The sequence below is a fragment of the Pongo pygmaeus genome, chromosome 5 (assembly GCF_028885625.2).
Source record: "Pongo pygmaeus isolate AG05252 chromosome 5, NHGRI_mPonPyg2-v2.0_pri, whole genome shotgun sequence".
NCBI lineage: Eukaryota > Metazoa > Chordata > Mammalia > Primates > Hominidae > Pongo > Pongo pygmaeus.
This window is the reverse complement of record NC_072378.2, coordinates 6,503,364-6,525,770: the sequence shown is the minus strand read 5'-3', so window position 1 is coordinate 6,525,770 and position 22,407 is coordinate 6,503,364. Positions and strand designations below refer to the sequence as shown.

Below are 22,407 nucleotides of genomic sequence, written 5' to 3'. Positions count from 1 at the left end.
AAATACTGGGAATAAAAAGACAAAGGTGATATGACCCTACCCTCAAGCAGCTCGTAGTCCAATGTGGAAGATACACAGCAGTAAACCAGGACAGTCCAACATGGCAAACGCTAGGCTACAGTGATGTGCCACACACTCGGGAGGGATGGCGAGGGTGGTGAGGGAGCCAGGCTGGTTCTGTCCTCTACAGATCCCAGCAAAGTTCCCCGACTTCCATCTGGCCAATCCTCTCTTAAGTTCCTTGTTTTCTTTTGTCTGCATCCCTCACTGTAGGAAGGAGACTCCAATTTCTTCTAGATCTTTCATTTAAAGGGAGTAATTGCATCATTTTACAAGGAATTTACTGTTTAAAATTCTAGCTCTCTTGAATGGGAAAATAGATAAAAGAGTATTTCTGAGATGTGGGGTGAGGGCTGTATTGGGGTTACGCCCTGCCTTGGCCATTGGGAGTAGGAAGGAGACCCTTGGAGGGGAGAGCAGCTGGGAGAGAACCACTCCTGGGGAAGGACAGTCAGAGAATAGAGCCAGGTTTTAACTACACCGTGGAAGCATCTCAGGGCCTTGGTGAAGCCGTGGGTAAAGACAAGGAGGAAAGGAGAGGTGGGGACAGGTGGGGGAAGGTGACCTGCCCTTTCTTCAAGGCTGTATGGCAGGGGGAAGAAGGTTGGTGCACTGCAGAAAAGGTAGCTAATATAATGGGGTTTCTGTTTCTCTACTTCGAGTGTAACTCCCCGATGCCCTGATAGTGAATGACCCACGTGGGAAAGGTGGTGACATATCATAAGCTTCATTTTTTTTTTTTTGAAGTCCATTACTGTATTAAGGACATCCTGCCACTAAGGAAGTTGTGGAGGGAAAACCTGGAAGCACTCTGAACCTCAATGGAGTTTTGGAAGCTCTTGGCTCTTTCTGCTGCCAGCCCTTTTTATAAGATGCCGCTACTCACAGTAACAATGCTCTGTTTTAAAGCATCTCATACATGTCATTTCATTTTGATATTCACAACAGCCCTATAAGGTAGGCCTATGGAATGGGCCTTATTGTTATTTTTGTGTAACACATGCTGATAAGTGAGGATAAGCTCGTCCAAAGGTGGGAGCAGAGACAGAGCTCTGGTCTGGGTGTCCTGGCCTCAGACGCAAGTTTGCATTTATCTCTCTGCAGGCCCCTGCCAGCAGTGAGCAAGACAGATGGCTTACCTCCTTTCCTTCTTCCACAGAAAGAAAACTTGGGCAGAGCCACCTCACAGATGGGATAGGAGAAATTCAAAACAGATGAGCCTTGAGACATGAGAGCTAGGTCAAGAAATAGCTCTTTGATGTCCTCTCCTGGAGGAAAGAGAAGAACAGCTTTACTCTTACTGCGTGTTTCACTGTGTATCAAAGGCATTCACAGTATACAGCAGCATGAGCTAAAGAACCTTTTATTTCCATTAATCTGCTCTGTGTGGGGAACAGTTTTCTTCTTTCCTTGGTAAAACAGCATTTAGGCAATGCTACAGGGGATTATGATGGGACCCTGGGTATGAAAGGTGGCTGTTTCTCAAAATACCTGCTTGGAGCAAGGTAGTTAATCAGCTGAGCTCCCCACCCTGATGCTATGGCCTTTTAATGTGATGTCTGCAGGTCTGGCTTCTGGAATTTCTCAGCTGCATAGTATCATTTGTTCCCCATGATGGCGGTGGGGTGTGGTCACACCTACATACACCTGCTGCTGTCGCCAGGGAGGTATTGCAGCACAGATGCACAGGAAGCTGCAGCGGGTTCCATGGTGGTGGCTTCCTATTCTCTCTTTTTCTCCATTCCTCCCTTTTATGTTCCACCCACTCTTCTATTTCTCTTTTCTCTCTTTTTCTCTCCCCATAACATTTCTCCAGCTGCTGCTAGAGTCCAGATACTGTGCAAGATTCTAGAAATACAAAGATGCGTGAGAGTTCTTGATTTCTGTGAATGTTCCCTCCATTTCTCTGGAATGATTCCACATGCTAAGTTTATCCAACCTCTCTACTTTGATTTTGATATAACTGCTTTGGAAAAGGAGATCGTCTAGTAGCTATAGCAAATATATTGACCAACTGTAATTGCATGATCATATGAAAATTAAACAATCAGACAGTGCTCTAGCTTACTGATTGGGGTAGGGGAGAAAATATTACATCTCCTCCTTGCCGATGTCAAGGTTTAAGAATTTGTATTAACTATTTGGGATACAAAATAACACAAATGACAAACCGTACTGCTGGTAGTAGATTTATTTGTTGCTGAGATAACTAAAAAAGTTAGGAGATCCTGAGTAGACATTAATACTTAATCTCAAAATATTTTCCTTTTTTTTTTTTTGCTGGGTATACTGATTCCAGGTGCTTATATCATCCAAATGAGTGCCTAGAGTCTTTTTAATACAAAAGTACAGCTTTAAGTGAGAGTTCTACCCTACCTGGATATAACCCAGAGAGAGATTTGAAAATGAAGATATAAATAGAGTTAATGCCAGAGAGTGGTGAGGGAACAGTAGTTTAGCCAGTCATTACAGTTAACATAAGTCATTGGGTGTGTGGAGTTGGAAGAGGCTGTGCAATGTTTTATTTCATGCTAATCATTTTGTTTACTTACTCAGAATAATTCCAAATCTAATGTTGATATTTGATTTTAATTGCTTGGAACACTTTTCAACAGAAAAGCCAAAATCTTGTAATGGATCTGCGAAGAAGAAAACAATAGATTAGTTGTGAGTACATCATATATTTTTCAAACATATTCAAAATTTGCAACAATATTGTTTTCACATGAATTGCTACATTTATTCAAAAGCATATTGCCCAACACTTTTTAAAATAAGCCCATGATATTTTAATCAGCTCCCCCCAGTGTCTTCAAAGCCAACGTCATGTTCACTCTGACAACAGGGGGCCTCCATCCATGGAATAAACAGTGTCTTGCTAGTTGGGTTATATCTTTACTTGTTAACGTTTTTATCATAGAAAATGTTTATCATTGCCTGAATTCTTTTAGTTCCTGAACGTTTGGCCTTAAAATTGCTCATGGATTGCATAGAGGATTTAATAAAGTATCTATTATTATTATCAAAACAGAGGGAGATACAAAAGTTAGGAGAGCCTGAGTAGACATTAATACTTAGGCTCAAAATATTTTCTAAAAAGATTTTCAAAGTTAAGACCTGCCTTTGTAATTCCATTTTATCCCATCCCATCCCATCCCATCCCATCCCATCCCATCCCATCCCATCCCATCCCATCCCATCCCACCTCATTCCATTTAATGTAATGCTTCCTCCTCCGAATATTCCACTATGTACAAGGTATTGTGTTAGATATGATAGGGGCTATAAAGATAATATTTTCTGCATACAACTTCTGCTCATTCACAAAGCTCCAATGGCTTATCTATGCCTCAGAATAAAGTCCAGAAATGAGCGACTGGCTCCAACTTCCATCCTCCACATCACAAGTCCATCCTCCATTCCTTGAGGCCAGAGTGACAACCTACACACCAGCACATTCCCACCATGTTTGATTTGCTTGTGTGCTTTCTTCCATTTGCAATGGTCTTAGTCTTTTTGGCCATTATCTAAATCCTCAGGTCTTGCTCATTCCCTCTTCTTTGTGAGGGCTTCCCTGCCCCCAAATATTCTCTTACTTCCTTGAACTCTTAAAACAGTGATGTCTGGCATTCTTGGTAAAGTGTACAAACATGTATCACTCTGCACTTTGCTACGTGGCTTATCCTGCAACACTGAATCTAAACATGAGATTTCTTAAAGGCCAGAGCTGGTTTCTTGTTTTGTTTTGTTTGTTTTGCTTTCCATTTCCTTTTCCTTTATGTTTCCCACTGGACTGGAGATAGGAGAGCTATTTTTAACAGAGGGTTTACCTTGTAGTAATAGCTGAGCCTTGTACTTTAGGAGTGTTTTCCATTTAATTTTCTAGGTTCCCCAGCACCTAGCAGAGAGCCTCACAGCCTCACAGTCTGACCCACAGTAAGCACTCCATAAATGTACACGTTGAGTGAATGGATGGGCCATATATTGGGGCTGTTTCTCAGCTCCAAATCCAGCCCTCTTTCCTCTGCTTTTTAACTGGGCTCTCAGTAATCATGTTTCTCCTTCACTGTCTGCCAGTCAAGGTAGCAGAGAGATGGAGGCTGGAGTTGAAGAAGGGACTTGCTCCTTCGTGAGTACTTACTGGGAGTGTCACTGGTGATGGCCCATCACGTTGGCAGTGGTAGTTGGTTCCAGTTTCCAGCTCTCTTTTTGCACCTTCCCAGCTTCAGCTGAGACTCCGCTCTGTGGGGCCCTAAGCTACTGCAGTAACAGCACATCAGAAGCTGACACCCCTTCCTTAGCAGCCTGTGTCTCAGCTCCACAGGGTCCTTCTGTCAAGCATCCAGTTTCTAATCCCCACAACCTCTGCCTTTTGCTCTCCCAGCCCTCAGGGGTCCTTTCTTTGCTCTTTTGTTTCTCCAGCAACTGGTTCTCTAACCAATTTCCTATATCAATTCTCTCTGTTAAAATAACTGATATGGTCTTCGTTTTCCTGACAGCACCCAGACCTGCAGAATAAACAATAATCTGAAGAGACAGGTATGATTTACCTCATTTTACTGTTATGAAAATATAGACTTGGAGGTGTTGTATTAACTTATCCAGATCTCCACACTAGAAAGTGTCAGAGTCAAGATTCAAAGCCAGAGTTAAAAACACACAAACAAACAAATTGCTCCCTGGTATTGTGCAGTGAAACTCACAAAGTAGAACCTCAACTACATATGTTACTTATTTGATTTGTAAGATTGCCCAGAATATTTTGTGTGCAGGCATATGGCATCTGGTAGTTCTGTTTCATAACTGATTTCCATTTCAGCTTAGCTATGAGCTCACATTTGCCAATGATAGTGTTCCAGACAGTTTTATCATCCACATTGCTGACCTGGAAGATGCATCATTGTCTATGATATCTGCAATGGAAATGATCACTAGGCAATTTCAGCCTTGCAAATCTAACGTAAGTACACTTTTGTTTGATCAAAACCCCTTTGGTCCAGTCACTAATTTTCCTAAGGGTGGGAAAGAGCCCTTTTGTCTTATGCTCACTGGACTCCTTCCTAAGTATCTCTGTGCTGTCCCAGGGTTTCTTTCAGCCTGGAAAATAGGAGCAGGGGGTTGGAGACGATAGTTCCTGCTACATCCTTGGCACTCAGTATTGAAAAAGATAGAAGCCAATGAACAGATGCTTAGGAAGGTGCATCCTCAAAATTGTGGATAAATTTAAGTTGCTATCCAGGCAAAATAAAAGAGGCTAAGTATGTATTGTGTTGTTGATTAGCAGCTATAGAATTACACTGTATGTTTATCAATATTTTAAAGGTACAGATAGAAAGAATCAACTAAGGGCGGGAGAAGGAAATAAAGCATTTTCTTGGTACTAGAAACACATTGTTGTCAGGAAAATAATCTCAATAAAGAACAAAGTCACAAAGAAAGCTGTAGGCTGCATCTCTCTGAGGATATGTATATAAAAGCAGAAAGACAGATTGTTTAAAAAGCGCTTAAGGGTTTGGTGAGCTTTCCTAGCAGTTATTTCAAATTTATATGCAAGAGTGATATCTTTGAGTGTAAACATGCAGTTTGTGGTCCTCTTGGGGAAAGTGACATTGGTTCTTCCTCCTCCCCCAACCCCACCCTCTCAAACTCATATCCTTCTCTGTATTTATTTGCATTTCCACTCAGGCACTTTGCATGTTTTATATTACATTATATTTGTTTGTATACCTCTGTCATTCCTCCACTAGATACTGCAAAGCTGACTTCCCAGTATCAGGGCTATACATAATGTCTTAATATTATATGAAATCTCCAGTGATTGTTTGCTGGATGAATAGTAGTGGTTATTTGTAGTAAATTTGCTGAGAACCTTAAAGCAGGATTCCTCAATGTCATCACTATTGACATTTTGTTTTGGATATCCTTTGTGGTGGGTGCTGTTCTGCGCATCATAGGATGTCTAGCAGCATCCCTGGTCTCTACCCACCAGATGCCAGTAGCACCCCCATACCCTCTAGTTGTGAAACCAAAAATATCTCTAGACATTACCGAAGTATCCATGAGGGACAAACTCACCCCTGGTGGCGATCACTGCTTTAAATAATCACTTTATCAATTTCCAGGCTTTACCTATCCTGCAAATGCCTCAGAATCACCTACCAAAATAAAAGATGGTAGGTTGCATTTTAAAGTAGTTCTCCTTCTACAGTATGAACAGTGACGGACAGGCTGAGAGTGGAGAGACTTTCCCTCGGACCCTTGCCTCAGTAACTTTTAATACATGTAAGATGGATCATCTGACTTTGGACTTTCTGAAACAATAACATCGGAAAGTTAATCAGAGTTGGCGTTCTGGGAATTCAAGGGCAGAGATAAGTGTTTCCTCCGGATACTTCACTGTATTTCAGCAAATGAGCTGAGGAAAGAAGTCAAACAAAACTTCATCACGAAATAGAAGACTGTTGATTTTCAATATGTCTTCCTTGGCCTCTATGTAGCACTCCCTTGCTGTCTGTTCTGTTGACGTCTATGGCTTCCACCCAAGGGAGGACGGCATTATAGTGGATGAATCCAGCACACCCCAAACTGCCCCTGCTCCCCTCTCCCCCGGGCACGTGGGCCCTCGAAGGCAGGCTTCTCCAAACCAGCAGCATGTGAACCCTGCCAGAGGTGAGGAAGAGCTCTAGGAGAGCAGCCAGCAGCATCTGTTTTGCATACTAAGGGCAGCAACAATCAACTCTCTTCTAGAAAGGTTTTCTTGGACATTCATGGAGTAAAATAGAGTTGGATAAACAAGCCAGGTTCAGAGTGAGCAGCGTTTGAAAAGATCTCAGCTCCAAAGGTATTTTTGTACCTTCCACCCTCCATTAGTGGCCTTGGGCAGCTGTCAAGGGGAGCACAACCTTGTCAGAATGGCTTCTATTAACAGCTAGCAGTGGGCTTTCCACTGGAATCAGTAGGAAGAAGACAAAATCCAATGACACAGACTCTGGAAGTGAAATTCCTCAGCAGAGGATGGTGGGGGCCCGGGTGCACTCCACTAGACCAATCCTTGATTTGACTTCAGGCAGCCGGAAAGCTTGGATTGTCCCTAAGTCCTGGAGGCCATGGATGTAGCTCCGCCCCCTGTGACCTCTGCATTGCTGGCTGGTTAGTTTGAGGCACAGAGGAGGGCCCGACTCTTATGCAGCTAGTCCCATTTTCCATATTCTAGCTGTACTTAGTTTTTCTTTAGCTTTATATTTTGAAATAATTATATTTTCACAGGAAGTTGCAAAAAGATACAGAGAGGTCTCATATGTCTTTCCCCATCATCCCCCATGGTAAGATCTTACATAGAGGACAATACCAAAACTGGGACATTGACATTGATACAATCCACAAAGTTTATTCAGATGTCACCAGTTTAACAATCATTCATGTGTGTGTGTGTGTACAAGCGCATGTGCCTGTTTTTTACATTTCTATTGCTTGGGTTTAAAATGGTTAGAAATTGGTCTTCCTCCTCTCAGGGGAGGGTAGAATTCTTACAGCAGAGTCACTGTGAAAAGGAGCTGACCCCCCTCCAATCTCACTTCCACCAGCCTTCCACATACTCATGGCCAAGTGCAACCCCAAGATTGTAATGTCCTTCCTGCCCTGTAAAGGTAGTCTTTCTCCCCCTCCCTTTCTCCTAGCTCTCCTCTTCTCTCTTCCTGTCTCATTCTTTCCCTCTCTCCCTCCCTGTCTCTCTCTCTCTCTCTTTTTCTTCTCATACCAGTACTTAGATCTGGCTACCATCCTGAGATTAAGAACACTGACTTTTCTTCAAACACATATTAACATTCATGGCTCATTCCCTGTGGCCCACATTACTCTAAGAGCTGGTATTGCTTCCTGCATATGCTGTTGGCAGAACACAGGCTGGCCCCAGGAGGATGTTAGGTATTACAAGCATGCTTCCAATAGAGGCACGACCTGGGGAGGAGAAAGGGCATAGAGGGCCCAGGAGACCTTACCAGCTACACGGAGCTTAGCTGCACTGGCAAGACTGCCTCTAGCAAACAGTTTATGGAGGGAAGGAAAAATTGGGTTAACAGAATGTGAATAAAGCTGGTCTGCTTCTGACTGCTCAATAAAATAATACTGGATGGTTGTTTAATAATGGGGGGTGTGTTAGGGTTCTCTAGAGAAACAGAACCACTTGACACTGGAGACGGAGCGTCTGAGTGTGGTTGAACTGCTAGTCCCGGGCCAAATGGTAGCAGATATTCCTCTGCATCTTTCAGAATTCTTTCCCAAATGTAACAAAATAACAAACAGACTTTGCTTTTGATTTCTTCTTTTAGGTTGGCTGATGGCCAATTCTGCCAGCTTGTGTTCTGTTTATCATACAGATCTAGTTGGGCATGGATCTAGAAGTCTGTCTTCTTTCATGGCTATACTTTTACTGGAGTGTCTTAATTTTCTTGGCCAATTCATAGGATGACATTCAAGGGTCACCGTAGACCTTTACAGGAGGATGATGCATAAGGCTTCAGTAAAATCGCATTGCTGGAAATTCATTACCAGCACAATGCAAAATTAACTTTCTTCTCTTCTGTCCTTAATGCCACTGTGTCCTCCTCCTCCTCCCCTCATACTCCCTCCCCACCTTTGTGGAAAAAGAAATAACTTACAATGTGGTAAATGTATTCTAGCTGTGTTTTTCTATTATATCCTGATCTCTTCTTTTTTCTACCGATTAAATCTTATTACTGTAGCACAGCAAGGCTCCCCAGTGGGTCATCACTTCAAATAATAGTAGTTCCACTCCCATTTGACTCTCTTTGGCCAGCATTTCCTCGGGAATTGACTCACACATTCAAGTCATACGTACGTATGAACTGGCTTCTTGTTTCTTCATCTCAGATATGTAAACGGTGTGTTCAAAATACTTAAACATGTTTCTTGCTATCAAATGCAACAAAAATAAAATGAACACCATCATAATGGAATATCGACTATTTGTGATATGAGATGGTAAAAACTGCAACATCCTGCTGGCTGCCTGGCAACCTTGGTGAATGTGTTTTTGAGTGAGAAGGTATGTTTGGGCTGCTAAACTCAAAATTCTGGATCCCTAGCTTGTCTGCTTTTAATTGCAAAAAAAAAATTGAATTCATAATAAGCCTTTTTATTGACAGAAAAGGAGTAGGAATCTCGCATGGCCCCTCTGGCCTCTAAGTTCCACTTTCTCAGAATAACCTAAGTTTGGCTTCCATCAGCATAGGAGGAGATGGCTTTTCTATCATGATATAAACATGAGAGACCAGAAGAGATGAGTGGCAATGAAGACACTCTTCTGCCCAAAATATCTTGCCAAATGTCTTGAGGAAAATAATGACCTAATTGGGGCAGTTTTGTCTGATCTTTGCATCTTAGGAGTAGATCAACAATGTGCTGGCCAGGCGTGGTGGCTCACGCCTGTAATCCCAGCACTTTGGGAGGCCAAGGCAGATGGATCACCTGAGGTAAGGGGTTCAAGACCAGCCTGGCCAACATGGTGAAACCCCATCTCTATTAAAAATACAAAAATTAGTCGGGTGTGGTGGCATGTGCCTGTAGTCCCAGCTATTCAGAAGGCTGAGGCAGGAGAATTGCTTGAACCTGGGAGGCGGAGGTTGCAGTGTGTCGAGATCGCGCCACTGCACTCCAACCTGAGCGACAGAGTGAGACACTGTCTCAAACAAACAAACAAAAACAAAACAAAACAAAAAAACCCAAATGCACTAAGTGCAAAATTTTATTGTGTGTTACCAAGAGGGTGCTGTGGTGCCACATAGCATAGGATCCTAACATGAAGGTGAGAGGAAACTGGAACCAGTCTTATGGGTGAGAGACAGTGCATCTTAGTGGCTGGAAGATGCAACAGGAAGAGCAACTTGGCTCATCATTCATTACCCTGTGATAGGTAGGGGATTAGGTCTTGGGGATAGAAAGACAAATCAGAAATGCTTCTGGTATCATCATATGTATAATACTTCCATCATCTGATTATGATAACACACTACTGAATAATAAACTCAACAAAAGATGCATGTATACTTTATATATACTCTAAATCTCTCATTTATAGTCAACACATTATAGTCTTATTATCATCAACATTTTATAGTCTTCTGTAGACAAGGCATGTTTCCCATGGATTCACTTTATACTACCTCGCCTGGCCCCTCTTCATTTTAAACACCATCTTAATAACAGTGTCACTCTTCTTTCTTACAATATGTTTCTTAACTGTGTAATATGCACTGGACACTGTGCTAGCCGTGGTGGAACTGAGGTGGAAAAGGAGCATTTTGACCAGGCCAGTTCACCTAAAGCCCTACTATTGGTTAAGTAGCGACCAGATTACTAGAGCTTCCTCAATTCTAGAAGCATCAGGGGAACTTGCCTCTTTGGCTTGGTGTTGGTAATTGTTCAACTTTCTGTTACTAATTTGGAGTCGGTCCATGTGGGATAGAAAAGTGGATAAATGCTAGTCTGTTCTCTTTTTACAATGGAAGATTGGACTTTAGCACATGCTTCTCCACTGCCAATGTGGGTTTCACCAGCAGGCAGACTCCTTCTAAGGGAAAGCCTGGCTTAGGGACAGCGGGAACCATGACATTGGTGACACCCACACAACCAGGATATACCTGTTGTATTTCATGTCTGCAGTTCTTACACATTTGTCTGTCTCTTGACAGGGGACAGAAACAGGGCCAGATGCACAGGGTGGTTTACTTGACTGTACAGCTGCAAAGATGATCTCTGGGACTTTTCTTGACATGCCGCAAATGCTGAAAAGGAATTCCCTTCTGCTTCTAGAAGTCATGAACTAGATATGATTTAAAAGAAAAAGCTAAGGTGTTTGTTGTCCTTGGCATCTGATGTTGTGGAATATGATGGATGGGTGAGCAGGAACTGACAAACTGGCTGGGAGGTAACAGTTGAGGCCAGCCTGGTCTTTGCTCATTGATGGTGCTGGATTTGAACCAAATGTACCAGGAGGTCCTCAAATGTAATCTGAATTGTTGATTCTCTCATTAGTCTTGAGAGTGGCCAGGGCATGGGGTGTTAGTTAACATCCCTGTTTGCTAAGGAAGAGACTGAGATTTCAGGCAGGGAAGTGACTTCCTCACATCTCCAGACTCAGCCTCCAGGGCCCTGAGCACTGCACCCTGGTTGATGTGTGGGTCTCACCCTGGAGTAGGTGAGCGAGGCAGACAAAAGACAGAAGCGGAGCTTTAGATGGAGGCGAAACGAGTCCACATATGTTTGCCGGGACCTGGTCCTCCTAGGATTCAAGTTGCTTACAGAGAGGGACAAGACCCAACAAGCTTCCCAATTTTGATAAAATTCTTCACTGAGATTGTGCAGGTCACTGTCACTCTGCGAAGGTGCTGCTTTTCTCAACCCAAAGGAAACTGGGATAGAGGAAAATGCACTGGAAGTGTTTTATTAGGAATTAAGAAAACTAATGCATATAAAGCATCTTGGTCAGTGCTAGGCACATAATAGATAGTTAATAATTGGACAAAAGGAGGATGGAGTCTATTAGAAAGAAGATATTACAATATTGACTATTCTCATTACAGTTGCAGGAAATGAAACCAACTTCTTTTTAACATTTTTCTTTTTAATGTAAGAATACCCTAGGTTTAAAATAATTTAGTTAAGTTCATACATCTTTTTTGTATTATTATTATTATTATTTTTTGAGATAGGGTCTGGTTCTGCTGCCCAGGCTGGTATCAAACTCCTGGATTCAAGCGATCCTCCTACCTCAGCCTCCCAAACTGCTAGGACTACAGATGTGGTCCACTGTGCCTGTGCCCAGCATTTTTTTTTTTTTTTGAGACAGCATCTCACTGTCACCCAGGCTGGAGTGCAATGGCACAATCTTGGCTCACTGCAACCTCCACCTCCCAGGCTCAAGGGATTCTCAGGCCTCAGCCTCTCCAGTAGCTGGCATTACAGGTGTGTGCCACCACCATGGGCTAATTTTTGTATTTTCAGTAGAGATGGGGTTTCACCATGTTGGCCAGGCTGGTCTTGTACTCCTGACCTCAAGTGATCCACCCGTTTCGGCCTCCCAAAGTGCTGGGATTACAAGCGTGAGCCACCGCACCCGGCCTTCAGCCAAACTTTAAGTTAAATAGATATTTCTGAGATGAAACCTAGATGTCAGTTGGGGCCTCCCAGCCCTTGAGATTAAACAGGATTGGTGGAACATAACCTCATGGTTGGGATGCTCTTTGCTGATGGTTCTTAATGTGGCTGCACATTGAAATCAATAGGAAAGTGCTGTGAAAATACCCATGCCTGAGTTCCACCCCAGACAGTCTGATTTCATAAGTCTGGGTGCTGCCTGGTTTTCAAATGCTCCCCAGGTGATTCTATTGCCCTGCCTAGTTTGAAACCCACTGTTAAAAGCCACACCAAGTTTTTTTTGCTCATTTCCTGGTATATGATCTTAAACGTGAGACCTTACGTCTACCGTGTATCACTCAGGCTTAAAGTTTAACCCCTTCATAGATGTCCTAAGAAATCTCCTTACAAACCATTTCACAAGGTGTACAGAATTTATGAAGCGTCAAGAGGCAGCCGCCTCCGCTTAGCCCTTTATGACCCGGTGAGATGCTCCCTCTTTTTTCATGTTTCTGGCTCCTGTCTCTACAGGACACCATGTTTCCCCCTGGCTTAGTCCTGAGGAGTTGGAACGTTGGCAGTTACCCAAGTGACTCTCAAGAATTCTTTCAAGAAAGGCACGGCCCTGCTTAGGTAGGATTCCTGCAACAGCCCCTAAAAGCATTTTTTTTCTGTTTGATTTCCTGAGCATTGACTCTCTGCCAAACACGATCTTAGGCATGAAAAGATTTGAGATGAGAGTTCAGGGACAAAGAGAACAAAGCTGAAGAGATGAGCAAGGAGAGCTAGCGGAGGATGGGGAGCATGAGACAGGACACGCCTGCAAAAAGCTCCCAATGTGGAGAGGAACGTGGAAGAACAGCAGAGCTTGGCAGATGTGAGTGGGCGGCGTGGGGCTGGGAGAGCCAAGACCAGAGAGCCCGGTATGCGCAGGAGTCCTGGGCTGCCTGCAGGCTCGCGGGAGCTCTGTGCTCGGGCGGAGAGCAACGATTTGAAGGTGGGAATGCAAGCATGCACTCAAATTAAAAAAAAAAAAAAAAAAGAGACGTGATTATAAATAAAAGACATTTGGCGTCAATGAAGGAACTACTTAAGAGACAAGCAGCATCTTTTGTAGCCGAATAAGCTTTACCTCCCTTTGCGGTCTGTGTTTGTAACGCAGTCAAGGTTCACACTCAGCAATTTTGGGTGTGGTTCTTCCGTGGCTGTGACTTGGGCGGATTGTGTTGCGTTGTGTGTGTTTCGTGCCTCTCCATAAGCCACCATGACTGTTGGAGATGGAAAGTCAACTCATCCATTTTCTTTGTTTCCTAAACACTGATTTTCTTCTGGAAAGGCTGCCTGTGTTCCTGAACACGGGCACCAATACAGGCTATAAAGAACAACTTATTCTTCTAGGGGATAGAAGTAGAAGGTTCTAAGGAATAAACTGTATGAAAAATATCTCCATAAGAATTTGAGAATAAGCTAAAAACGTCCCTTCCCTATTTCTGAATTCCCCATTCTAGCAACACCTTGCTTCGCTCTTTGCACTGCACCGTGGGAGCTAGTTAAGTGTTCGAGGAGTGACTGAAGGAAGGCGGATAAACCATCAGGCAGGGAAAGCAAGGGGTCCTATTGAGAGGTGACAGCATGCTAGAAGCCCTCGCTCGCTCTCGGCCTCCTCGGCCTTAGCGCCCACTCTGGCCGCGCTTGAAGAGCCCTTCAGCCCACGGGTGCACTGTGGGAGCCTCTTTCTGGGCTGGCCAAGGCCGGAGCAGGCTCCCTCAGCTTGCCGGGAGGTATGAAAGCAGAAGCGCAGGCGGGAACCCGGGCTACGCGCGGCGCTTGTGGGCCTGAGCGAGTTCCGGATGGGCGTGGGCTCGGCGGGCCCCGCACTCGGAGCGGCCGGCCAGCAAGCCACGGGCAGTGAGGGGCTTAGCACCTGGGCCAGCAGCTGCTGTGCTCGATTTCTCGCTGGGCCTTGGCTGCCTCCCCGCGGAGCAGGGCTCGACACCTGCAGCCCACCATGTCTGAAGTCTCCTCCCGCTCCCCACTCCCCCGCCGTGGGCTCATGCGCGGGCCGAGCCTCCCCGACGAGCAGCGCCCCTTGCTCCATAGCGTCCGGTCCCCTAGACTACCCAAGGGCTGAGAAGTGCGGGCGCAAGGCACGGGACTAGCAAGCAGCTCCACCTGCGGCCCTGGTGTGGGATCCACTGGGTGAAGCCAGCTGGGCTCCTGAGTCTGGTGGGGACTTGGAGAATCTTTATGTCTAGCTAAGGGATTGTAAACACACCAATTAGCACCCTGTCTCTAGCTCAGGGTTTGTGAATGCACCAATCGGCACTCTGTATGTAGTTAAGCTGGTGGGGACTTGGAGAATCTTTATGTCTAGCTAAGGGATTATAAATACACCAATCAGCACTCTGTATATAGCTCAAGGTTTGTAAACACACCAATCAGCACTCTGTGTCTAGCTCAGGGTTTGTAAACACACCAATCAACACTCTGTATCTAGCTAATCTAGTGGGGAACTGGAGAACTTTTGTATCTAGCTCAGGGATTGTAAATGCACCAATCAGCACCCTGTCAAAACAGACCAATCAGCTCTCTGTAAGACAGACCAATTGGCTCTATGTAAAACGGACCAATCAGCAGGAAGGGGGGGTGGGGGCAGATAAGAGAAAAAAAGCAGGCTGCCGGAGCCACTAGTGGTAACTCACTCATTCGTTTGTATTGTGTGGGAGCCTTGTTCTTTTACTTTTTGCAGTGAATGTTTCTGTTGCTCACGCTTTGGGTCCACATTGCTTTTACGAGTTATAACACTCACTGTGAAGGTTTGCAGCTTCTTTTGCGAAGCTAGTGAGATAATGAACCCACCGGGAGAGAGAAATGAAAAACTCCAAATATACCACCTTAAGAGCTGTAGTGTTCACTGCCAGGATCTGCAGTTTTATGCCTGCAGTGAGTGAGACCACCAACCCACCAGAAAGAAGCTCTGAACACAGCTGAACGTCAGAAGAAACAAATTCTGGACACGCTGCCTTTAAGAATTTCATTGTGGGGGGTCCACGGCTTCATTCTTGAAGTCGATGAGACCAAGAACCCACAAATTGCGGACACATTTATCAGTCTAGGAGCTGAGCTGGCTTTTGGAAACAATCAGCTTGCTTTTGGATCTCCTCAAATCTTGCTAACACATTGGCTTTTTAATAAATCCTTCAATTTGCCCTCCTAATACAAGAGACTGTACAGATTATTTTCATTTTCATAGTGCTGAGTACTCAGAGTTAAGGAGGTAAATAGCCTTTCAATTAGAGTGAGACACGTGCTGGAAATTAAGAGCAGCTAGCAGGACACAGCAGCGCTTTGATTTTTCTTATTTTTGATAGGTGCAGAGACAATGGAAGGAGAGATGCTAGTTTGACAAAAGAGACAAAAGGCCTGCTATTTTATCAGTCCAATTGTTAAAGCTTTTTGAGCCCCTACTGTTTGATAGGCACTGCTAGATCTGGGATACAAAGGTGATTTAGTCAGGCATAGCCTCTGACTTTCAGGAGAAAGAGGGGACAAACAGACGACCGGCACGCAGCGTAGCCACAAGGTGCGGTGAGAGAACGGGGAGGCACCAGTGTGGGTGACAGGAACTGCCACACGGTGGACAGGTGCCAGCGCTTTGCCTTGGAAGCTGTGGAGGTACTTTTGTGACCATTCATCTTAAGTATATTCCTATATATTTCCAAATATTTGCAGTAATTACAGATGAGTGTAATAACAGTGGTCACTTTTATAGCTCTTTCCACAGCAGGTTCTTTTCTAAGCCCTACGTGTGTATTAGCTGAAATCCTCACAAAAGCCTTAAGAGAGATGCTATCATCCGTGTTTTAGAATTGAGGAAACTGAGGCAGAGAGGGTTTATGGAAAGTGTGCAGGTTGAAAACCTTGTACTGGGCTGGAGTAGGATCATATGTATGTAGACTCTGTTCTACCAACTCAGGCACAGAGAACAATATATACAAAAAAATCAAGTCCCAAAGACTGTGTATTCTGGGAACTTCACGTTTGTCAAAAAAAGCTTTTCATAAAATCAAGTCAGTTGTGCTTTTGTGACCTTCATCTTGAATCATATAAATGCAAACAGTCCAGCTTCTTTCTTTGAAAGGCTGGAGGTCGGAGGTGGCTGGTGTTTGCTCAGACACGGACAGACCTTAAAAGTCCTAGAATCACCCCTGGAAGGAGAGTGGATAAACGAGATAATTTTCTTTTCCTCTATTGCTTAAAGTGGTATCAGAAAGGTAGATTTCTGTCTTCTTCCTATATATTTTCAAAGAAAGGAGCCTTCCTTGGCAAAATACAAATTTCTGTGGCTGCTGGGGTCAGAAAGAGTTTCCACCGTCATCACAGGCCTTCATCTTGCAGGTAAGCTCAGACATGCTCACCTTCTTACTGACTTTGCTGAACATCGCTCATGTTGTGGAATAGAATTTCTACACCATCTGTGCTCATAGTGTGACATCAAAACCAGTATGTCTTTTGCCACCCTTAAATACACACATGTGAATGCACACACACACACACACACACACACACACACACACACACACACACACACACACACACACACACACACACACACACACCCCACAAAAAAAACCCTAGCCCTTCCTCGCTTTGGCCTTCTAGCTTGACCGTTTTAGGGCAGCCTGTCTTATGTTTCTAGGGACAGAAGCTTCCATGTAACTCAGGCAGTAAATCAGGGCATCAGCTAGCACTCACCTTGCCCCCGCAAGCTTCCGTTTCCTCACTTGTAAAAGGAGGAACTGAGCACTATTTTAAGCTTCATGCTTCCTTCCTGTACCAGGCTTCTCAGATGCCCCAGAGGCCAGGGCAGTGGAGCCCAGACTCTGGGGGCTCGGGGCCTGCACTCTGGGTCATAAAGGCAGAGGGAGATGCACAGCCTCAGGCTCAGGAGCTTCAGGCCATTTTTTTAAAATAAAATATTTTTATCTTGAAATAATGATAGACATAGGAAGGTAGACAAAGAGTACAGAGGTGTCCTGTGTACTTTCACCCACTTCCCTTCATGGTAACATCTTAGATAACCGAGTATCAAAACCTAGTAATTGACACTGGTGTACTCTACAGACTGTACTCAGGTTTTAGCAGTTTTCACACGCACGCACGTGTTCACTCTTGTAGTTCTGTGCAGTTTTACTGCATGTAAGCACCACCATACAGATCCTGGCTGGGCGTGGTGGCTCATGTGTGTAATTCCAACATTTTGGGAGGCCTAGGCAGGAGGATCGCTGGAGCCCAGGAGTTCAAGACCAGCCTGAGCAACATAGAGAGACGCTGTTTCTACAAAAATAGAGGACAGCACCCTTCCTTGCCAGTGCAAACGTTTCTTGCAATGTTCAGGGCCCTGTAACCAATCTTGGCTATACACAGAGACCTACAGAACAAGCACGAATTTTTTTTTTTTAATTAACTTTTAATGGACACAATAATTATCCATATTTATGGGTTTGCTTCCTAAATGCTTTCTAGTATGAGAGCAACTTAGCTTATTTTTCTCCCTGGCCTTCCTACCTGTGCTAATGAATTGTCTGTGGCTGCCTCCAATCCCCCAGCAGACCAACAGGAGGAAAAAATCAATTTGCACTTTTCCTAGGAAGCAATCCCGTTGGCAGAGCGGACTCATAAACACCCTCCTTTTCTGTGTTAGCATGTTGCTGAGAGGCCAGCGTGACACCGCTTCTGAATGTGGCCACCTGGATTTAAGGTGGAGGAGTGCCTCAACTGAGAGGCCCTTGAAGGAAGAGAAAGTATGTAAGGAAGTGCATAGAGAATAAGAGATCCAGTATCTCCAGGGTGTGGAATTCCAGGCTTCCTCCCTAAAGATACTGTGAAGCTTTCCCAAGAAAGCAGAGTGGATACCCAGTGGGAGTTCCCACCCGGATGTCTTGAACTGGAACCAGGGAAGTCAAATTCTTCATTTCCAAAGCCAATTCGCCATTTCTTTCTGCATCTCTTATGTCAATGAGATGAAGCCAGGGTGGGTCTGCTGGATGCCCCGACTCTGCAATAGAGTTCTCCTGGACAGGAAGGAGGGAGGTGTTTCTATGGGAAATCTGAACTTGCTTGTACTTTCTCTTCATGTCACACAGACCATCCGGGAATAGGATCCTGGGGCCATGAATAATAAAAGATTACAAGCTCTTACAGGTGGATGCTGGAGGGGAAAAGCAGAGCTGCCGTTGGTTTGGACCCTCTGCCAGCAAAATAAATTCCTAACCAAGGAAAGGACTCATTTCTCTGCCTCCAGAATCAACACACCCTAGCATTCCCTTCCTGATTAGGGGAATAAAAAATACTTTTGCTAAAGATATAAAAAGAATTATATTGAAAGATGGCAAGCTGCCATGAAAAATAAGACAGGAAATTGGATTTCAGATGAATAAAGGAGAAGAGTTCACCGGTTGAACAATCACAGCCGTCCTTCCCCCGCAGACCTGCACACAAGTTAAACACCATGTGTGAGTTTCTTCTGCTTCACAGCAAAGTTTAAAGAAGGCCTGGCTCAACGCTATGCCCTTCTCTGTAACACCATTGCTGTAACCGTGTGGATATTGTTCAGCCTTTTTTTGCCATCTGTTCATGTGTCTTCAGAACATAACATTTAAAAACTGTTAGTGTTCACGGAAACATTACTAGACAAAACTGATACAACTAGAGCAATTAGTCTAAATACTTTTGCCCAGGCTTAAGCTGCTGAAAACTGGAGAAAGAAAAAAAGTACTGGGCTGGTAAACATTTTCTGACACAGGAGACATAAATAACGGATATTCGCAACAGTTTGTAATTGCAAAAAAGTGGAAACAACCTAAATTTTTATCAACAGGAGGAGGGACACAATTGTAGTCGATACATATAATGATGTACTCTACCTCCATGAAAATGAATTAACTAACGCGATGCATGCTAGCTATCTCTTGAAATAATGCAATAAATTAGTCCTCAAATAAATTGCTAATTCAACTTTCATTAGTTCCAGTATTTGTAGATTAGGTTTTTCTGTGTAGACAAAGTCATATTATATGCACATAATCACATTTTTGTTTCCTCCTTTCAAATCCTTAAACATTTTCTTTTTCTTGTCTTACTACACTGGTGGTGAGGTCCTTCAGTACAATGTTGAATACAAGTGGCAGTGATGGGCATATTTGTCTCACTTGACTTTAAAGGGAATGTTTCCAATGTTTCACCATTAAATGTATTGTTCACTGTAGATCTATATTTTAGGTGTATTTCTTTAAAGAGCAGACAGCTAAATTTTAAAATGCAATTTGTCATTTTTTTGTTTTGTAAGATCAGGCTAATATAGTCCATTTATATCTATTAGGGCTTCTGATTTATTTATTTTTATTTTTATTTTTATTTTTTGAGATGGAGGCTTATTCTGTCAGCTGGAGTGCAGTGGCACTATCTCAGCTTACCGCAACCTTTGCCTCCCGGGTTCAAGTGATTCTCCTGCCTCAATCTCCTGAGTAGCTGGGATTACAGGCAGCCGCCACTACGCCCAGCTAATTTTTGTATTTTTTGTAGAGACGGGGTTTCGCCATGTTGGCCAGGCTGATCTTGAACAACTGACCTCAGGTGATCTACCTGCCTCAGCCTCCCAAAGTGCTGGGATTACAGGCGTGAGCCACCGTGCCCAGCCAAGCTTCTGATATTTTAATAATTATTTTATCCTATTTTGGGTTTTCTTTCTTTATGCGTTTCCTCCCTTCTTTCCAGCATTCTTTTGGATTAATTGGACTATTTTTTTAATTTTGTTTTTATTGTTTTGTTTATAGTTTGGAAATCATATATTTCCAGTCTTGTAGTACTTTGAAATTTTAACACGAATATCTTAATAAATCTTAAAACTAAACTTCTCTTTTTCCTACCTATTTTTAAAACCTTGGTATATAAGCATGTATATATTTATTTGTTTTTATTGTGGCAAAAAACACATGACATTGAATTTCCCATCTTAATGATTTTCAAGCGTACAGTTTGGAAGTCTTCAGTATATTCACATTGTTGGGCCACAGATTTCTAGAACCTTTTCGTCTTACATAAATAAACATTGTCTTTACTGTCTTCCCTGAAAAAGACCAGGTCAAGGACATGAGAATGCTTTATGTTCACTCACCAGCTCCTCCTCCGTGTGCTATTGTTATCTGCCGTTTTGCACTAGGCAGCCTCCAATATGGCCCCAGGGATCCCCTCCTAGTGTTCACGTCCCGTGCAATCCCCTCCTCTGGAGTAGCCCAGTGACTTGCTTCTAAGCGGTAGTGAGAGGTGACAGCATGCTGGCAGCCCTCACAGCCCTCACTCGCTCTCGGCGCCTCCTCGGCCTTGGCACCCACTCTGTCCGCGCTTGAGGAGCCCTTCAGCTCCCCGCTGCACTGTGGGAGCCCCTTTCTGGGCTGGCCAAGGCCGGAGCCGGCTCCCTCAGCTTGCAGGGAGGTGTGGAGGGAGAGGCGCTGACGGGAACCGGGGCTGCGCGCGGCGCTTGCGGGCCAGCGCGAGTTCCGGGTGGGCGTGGGCTCAGCGGGCCCTACGCTCGGAGCTGCAGATCCGCCCCACAAGCCCCAGGCAGTGAGGGGCTTAGCACCTGGGCCAGCAGCTGCTGTGCTTAATTTCTGGCGGGGCCTTAGCTTCCTCCCCGCGGGGCAGGGCTCGGGACCTGCAGCCCGCCATGCCTGAGCCTCCCCCCGCTCCGTGGGCTCCTGTGCGGTTCGAGCCTCCCCGACGAGCGCGGTGCCCTGCTCCACGGTGCCCAGTCCCATCGACCACCCAAGGGCTGAGGAGTGCAGGCACACGGTGCACGGGACTGGCAGGCAGCTCCACCTGCCGCCCAGGTGCGGGATCCACTGGGTGAAGCCAGCTGGGCTCCTGAGTCTGTTGGCGACTTGGAGAAACTTTATGTGTAGCTAAGGGATTGTAAATACACCAATCAGCACCCTGTGTCTAGCTCAGGGTTTGCGAATGCACCAATCGACACTCTGTATCTAGCTACTCTGGTGGGGACTTGGAGAACCTTTGTGTCCACACTCTGTGTCTAGCTAATCTAGTGGGGAGGTGGAGAACTTTTGCGTCTAGCTCAGGGATTGTAAACGCACCAATCAGCGCCCTGTCAAAATGGACCACTTGGCCTTCTCTGTAAAATGGACCAATCAGCAGGATGTGGGTGGAGCCAGATAAGAATAAAAGCAAGGCTGCCTGAGCCAGCAGTGGCAACTAGCTTGGGTCTTATTCTGCACTGTGGAAGCTTTGTTCTTTTGCTCTTTGCAGTAAATTTTGTTGCTGCTCACCCTTTGGGTCCACACCTCCTTTATAAGCTGTAACATTCACTGTGAAGGTCTTCAGCTTCACTTCTGAAGCTAGCGAGACCATGAACCACCGGGAGGAATGAACAGCTCCAGACGCGCCACCTTAAGAGCTCACCGGGAAGGTCACTGGGAAGGTCCACAGCTTAACTCCTAAGCTAGCGAGATCACTAACCCCACCAGAAGGAAGAAACGCTGAACACATCCAAGCATCAGAAGGAATAAGCTGTGGACATGCTGCGTTTAAGAACTGTAACACTCACCGCGAGGGTCTGCGGCTTCATTCTTCAAGTCAGTGAGACCAAGAACCCACGAATTCCAGACACAGTAGAACATGGCAAAAGCATTGGGATGTTGCTTCTGAGATTAGGCTGCACTGTCATGAGACTGACAGCTATCTGTCATGCCTTTTCACTCTGTGGGAAGCACGTTGCCATGTTGTGGGTAGCCTGGTGGGGAGACCCCCCATGGTAAGGCACTGATATCTCTGGCTAATAGCCATTGAAGACTTGAATTCCACTAACAGCCCTGTGAGTGGGCATGGAAGCGGATCATTGGAGGTCTGTTCATTGCTATGTACTCACATGAGTTTGGAAGCAGCTGCTACCCCAGCCGAGCCTAGAATTGACTACAGTCCCCCTTCATCACCCTTTGCCAGAGACCCCCAACTAAGCCACACGCAAATTCCTGCCCCAGAGGAAAAAACTGCGAGGTGAGGTGATAATGCTTATTGTCTTAAACTGCCAAATTTTAGGGTATTTGTTATGCAGAAATAGAAATCTAATACATTCTTGTTCCAAATTCATCATTATCATCATTACATTCATTGATAAAATTG

The 22,407-nt window shown here is 44.7% G+C and overlaps 1 protein-coding gene and 1 pseudogene across 2 annotated transcripts in view; one reads left to right on the top strand and one right to left on the bottom strand.

The window, feature by feature from the left end:
- LY86 (lymphocyte antigen 86) overlaps positions 1 to 22,407 on the bottom strand; it is a 65,316-nt gene that overhangs the window by 28,090 nt on the left and 14,819 nt on the right. For both annotated transcript variants that reach the window (XR_008503230.2, XM_054492198.2), the window contains exons 2-3: positions 2,613 to 2,699; positions 1,200 to 1,328 (exon numbers count right to left, since the gene is read on the bottom strand). Coding sequence is in view for 1 of the 2 variants with exons in the window: in XM_054492198.2 (XP_054348173.1) it covers positions 1,200 to 1,328; positions 2,613 to 2,699 (216 nt within the window). In the remaining variant the exon portion in view is untranslated. The remainder of the gene's footprint in view (positions 1 to 1,199; positions 1,329 to 2,612; positions 2,700 to 22,407) is intronic.
- LOC129038787 (snRNA-activating protein complex subunit 5-like) overlaps positions 4,929 to 22,407 on the top strand; it is a 290,162-nt pseudogene continuing 272,683 nt past the window's right edge.